Genomic DNA, 4965 nt, shown 5'->3' with positions numbered 1-4965 from the left:
TGATATGGGTAGAGATTTCCATCTAGTCAGGTCGCCTTCTACTTTCTTTAGAAGTGGGATGTGGTTTAATTTAATTAAGTCTGAAAGCTTAGGAGAAACATTAATACCTAAATATTTAATATTTCCAGATTGTAGTGGGGCAGAAGATGAATTATGGAAGGAGCAGTTAATGGGAAGAACTGTAGATTTTGGCCAATTAATTGAATAATCTGAAACTCTTGAAAACCAGTTTATTAGAGTAATTACCTCAGAGAGGTTGATTTGTGAGTTTTGCAGAAAAAGCAACACATCATCCGCATAGAGACTGATTTTATGTTCTACGTTCTTACATTTTATGCCCTTAATTGTTGTAGCCTGTCTAAATGCTGCTGCTAGAGGTTCGATAAAAATTGCAAAAAGTGAAGGGGAGAGTGGGCATCCCTGTCTGGTGCCCCTCAGGAGACAAAAGCTGGAGGATGTCTGGTCATTTGTTCTGATACGAGCTGTTGGGGAATTGTATAATATTCTTATCCAATTTATGAAAGAGTTTCCAAAACCAAATTTGTGTAAAGTTGCAAATAAAAATTTCCAGTTAACTCTGTCAAATGCTTTTTCTGCATCTAGAGATAATATTATGGTTTCAATGTTTTTATTGTATGAGTAGTCTATTAAATTAAGTAATCTACGAGTGTTTGTTGAGGAGTGCCGACCTTTTATGAAACCAGTTTGGTCAGGATGAATTAAGAGGGGGGTTATTTTCTCTAATCTCTTTGAGAGAGCTTTGCAGATTATTTTAAGGTCTACATTTATAAGGGATATTGGACGATAACTTGAGGGAAATAAAGGGTCTTTTCCTGGTTTTAGCAGGAGACTAATGTTGGCAGAATTCATATTTGGTGGTAGTCTGCCATTTTTCTTGATTTCCTGCAACAATCCATGGAATACTGGTGCCAAAATTGTCCAGAATTCTTTGTAGAATTCTGCAGGAAAGCCGTCTGGACCTGGAGCCTTGTTATTGGGCATACTTATCAGGGCTTCCTGGAGTTCACCTGGCGTCAGTGGCGAATCCAGTGCCATTGCTTGACTGTCTAGTAATTTTGGAAGAGTTACGTTGTCAAGAAACAAATCAATTTCATTTTTAGACGGGTTTATTTGTGGTGAATATAAAGTTTCATAGAAATCCCTAAAAATGTTGTTTATTCTTCCAGGGTCATATATTGTGTTCCCCGATAAATCTTTAGTAGCACATATAGTTGTTTTTTCTTTATTTATTTTTAACTGGTTTGCTAGAAATCGACCTGATTTGTTACTGTGTTCAAAATTCTGCAAGCGAAGTCTTTGTACAAGGAATTGTGTTTTTCTATTAATAATTTCATTTAACTCTAGTTTTGTTTTGCATATTTTGTTCATTACTTCTTGATCTTGGTGGGACGCGTAGGCTTCTTCTAAGGATTTGATGTTTTTTTCTAATTCCTGAATATTTTTGTTTTCTTCTTTCTTTTTGTGTGATGAGAAAGAAATTATTTTACCTCTCATCACAGCTTTTCCTGCTTCCCATAGAACAGAAGCAGATGTTCCGGGAGTGTCATTAAAGTGTAAATATGAAATCCATTCCTTTTTAAAATATTTAATAAAGTCTTCATCTTTAAGTAGTGATGTGTTAAATCTCCAGTTTTTACTTGGCGTAGTATTATTCTTGTGCATTAGTGTTAAAGATACAGGAGCATGATCGCTGACAGCTATAGGGTGAATCTCAGTGTCTGAAATGTCACTCAGCAGTGAGCTGCTGACCAAAAAATAATCCAGACGAGAGTAGGAGTGATGAACATGTGAGAAGAAAGTATATTCCTTACTGTTGGGGTGAAGGGAGCGCCATGCATCGCAAAGGCCATAGTCACTCATATACTGTTTGATTATATTTGTGGATTGCCAATTGCGCTGAGTTCCTGTTGTGTTGAGCCTATCCATTTCTTCATTTAGTCCAAGGTTGAGGTCGCCTCCAAGAATGAGTGTGCAATCAAGGTGTTCAGAGAGTGCACTAAAAAATCCGTGGAAGAATGAGGGTTCATCAACATTTGGACCATATATACTTACAATACATAGTTTTTTGTTCAATATTGATAGTTTAATAATTAGAAATCTACCCTCTGGATCTATAACTGTATCGAGTACTGTAAAATTAACATTTTTATGTATTAAAATTGCTACTCCTCTTTGTCTAGAATTATAACAAGCTGCAAACACATTAGGAAACTCAGGTGTTTTAAGTTCGTTTAAACCTGTAACAGGTCTGTGAGTTTCTTGTAATAAAACAACATCTGCCTGTAGTTTTTTAAGCTGGTTAAATATCTTTAACCTCTTTCCTCTGGTGCCAGCCCCATTTACATTCCATGTGACAAACCTCAGCATGCCCATAATTGTGTGTGTATGTCTAATGATGTACGCTGGGTGTTTCGTTTAGACGGGTGGAGAGAATGTGGAAACATCACTTGTTTGTAAATAGAAAGAGAAAAAAGTGTGGTGATAGGCTCCATAAGTCTGACTATGTGTGTGACTATTCACTAATATGAACAAGCGTGGCTTGTGTATGTGTCCTGTAAGTCTGTGCTTGCTGTGAGGCTGTTGTAAATGTGCTGCCGTTGAGCACATGTGTTTGCGTGATCGTGGTGTGAAAATATGGAGAAATAGAGGGTGTTGTTTGTAGGTGAGTGGGGAAGTAGGTGATCACAGCAGTGAAAGACAAGAGAAAGAAAGAAACCACATAAACTGTGAGCGACAACAAAAAAAAGAAAAGAAACGGAAACATTCCAATTAAAGTAATGACGGAGGGTGACGGTGTTATATCTGCTATGACATCATACTGATATTACTAGGTTAAACCCATGTTAAAGGAAAAAGTGTGAATGAGTAAGAAAAGAATGTAGCGGGTTCTTATCTGGAGTGCAGTCAATATAACCACGGTGTGGTGCCGGGGTCGCGGTAGAGCTGTCCGTCCACGTAGAGCCGGTCCACGGCGATGACAGCACGGGAGCCTTTCAGGATGAAGCTACGTCGGACTGGGAACAGGACCTTGCGTCGTTCCAGGATCTCTTTGGGGAACTGGTCGTTCACGCTGAAGTCCGTTCCTTTCAGTTCCCTGCCGCGACTCTTCACCTGTTCCTTCTGTTTGAAATGACCAAATTTGGCCACAATAGGACGTGGTCTCCCGGTCCGCGACCTCACGCCCCCCAAGCGATGCACTCTATCGAAGGCGATGTTCTTTACGGTGTCCTCCGGCAGCTTCAGGTGGATTTTAATGAAGCTTTTCACCGTTGCCTCCGCGTCCTCTCCGGTAGATTCTGGAATACCAGAAAAAACAAGATTATCTCTCATGCTACGGGCTTGTAGATCGATAACGGACTCTTTTATTTTTTTATTTTCAGTGTTTAGCTGGGTCACGTTATCAGCGAGAGATTTGACCGACTCCCGTAGCGTGGCATTTTCAGCGGCAAGCGTTTCCACCTGCTGCTGGCTGAATTCCAGGGATTCTCTCAGAGATTTAAATTCCCGGTGTAAAATCTCCACCAGGGACAGCCTCGCATCGAAACTGGACAATCGCTTGTCGATTGACTCCAGGATATCTGCGATGTCTTTGCCGGCAGGCGATGTTGTGCCGGGGGAGTCTGCCGGGCGACATCTCTTCGATGACGGCGTCTCGGTTTTGACCGGGGAAGATGCACTCTGGGCCTTCCTCATTACTAAATCTTGGAAGTAGCGGTCGATGTATTCTTGGAGAGCGTCTAAACTCTCCCCGTTGTCCTCCAGGGTGTTAGAGATGATAAGACAGATGTTGTTAGTTATATGACAGTTGGTTAGTTTATTTGGCAGTACTGAAGCTTAAGGAAACTTTGTTAAACTCTACGCTACCATTCGCTTTTTTTTCCGCCAAATCTCCGGCGTCTGACGTCACCTACAACATGGGTTGCTTACCTTACCCGTCACCGGTTGCTTACCTTACCCGTCTTTGTGATGTTAAGTTGTAGGTGGTTTAGCTCACACCATTCGACAAAGCTGTCCACCACACTCCTGCGCTCCTCCTCCTGTCCATCCCTGATACAACCCACAATGGCAGAGTCATCCGAGAATTTCTGCAGATGACATGACTGAGACTTGTACCTGAAGTCAGATGTGTAGAGGGTGAAGAGGAAGAGAAATATTACTGTTTCACATAATAAGATCTACTTCATAAAAACCAGGGTGGGAGGATTTTAGATGACCTCTGAAAACTGACTCACCTCTGCGAGTGTGAGGCTGTTCCTCCAACCTCAAAAAAAATCTGACTCTCCAGTCACAGACAAAAACAAATATCCAGCAGGGCGATGGTAAACGCTGACTGGGTGGATGCTGGAGGTTGCTGGTCACACACATTAGCAGAGTGCTTCTAGTTCCCACTGACCCATGTGGACAGTGACTGTGGAGAGCTGCCCTGGCAAACTGAAAAAGGGAAATAAAATTTAAAAAGCCAAACAGGATTTCCGTAAAGACCATCTTGGAATCAGTAATCAAAGATGGATCACAAACTTATAGAAAATCATTGGTTCATCAAATAAATATGAACAGGTTCCTTAACTGTAAGCAGTTAAGATGTGATTTGATTCCCATCCTTCATGTACACAGCACATTTGTCAGGGCCTTCAGGTAAATACAGGAATAATCTCAGGTAACATGGCTTATTGTAGGAATTCTGTGAGAAAGGTTGCTCTAATATTACCACAAAATCCAAGGACAAAGCAACAGCTCAGATTTCTTGAACAACAGGCTAGGGCCTGTCCCAGTAATTATAGGTAGAGTACACCTGGACAGGTCACCAGTCTGTCGCAGCACTAACAGAGACAGACATCAGAGTAACAAGTCTGTTTAAAATGACTGCAAGCTTGCTACAGCTGCATATGTGACCATGTGTTTCTGTGCATACAGTCCACTGCAGGAAGCTGCTGTCAATTTTTT

At 41.2% G+C, this 4965-nt stretch overlaps 1 protein-coding gene across 1 annotated transcript; it reads right to left on the bottom strand.

Annotated features, from left to right (window-relative positions):
* Positions 1–2897: 2897 nt before the first annotated feature.
* On the bottom strand, positions 2898–3924 carry LOC148097660 (uncharacterized). The gene has a single exon (XM_087831973.1). The coding sequence runs from the start codon at positions 3712–3714 to the stop codon at positions 2926–2928; it is 789 nt and encodes a 262-aa protein (XP_087688099.1). The 5' UTR covers positions 3715–3924; the 3' UTR covers positions 2898–2925.
* Positions 3925–4965: the final 1041 nt, after the last annotated feature.

The sequence above is a fragment of the Neolamprologus brichardi genome, chromosome 18, assembly GCF_056152115.1.
Source record: "Neolamprologus brichardi isolate AB-2024 chromosome 18, ASM5615211v1, whole genome shotgun sequence".
Classification (NCBI taxonomy): domain Eukaryota; kingdom Metazoa; phylum Chordata; class Actinopteri; order Cichliformes; family Cichlidae; genus Neolamprologus; species Neolamprologus brichardi.
Note: the sequence above shows the minus strand (reverse complement) of the source record. Positions and strands in the feature narration are given on the sequence as shown.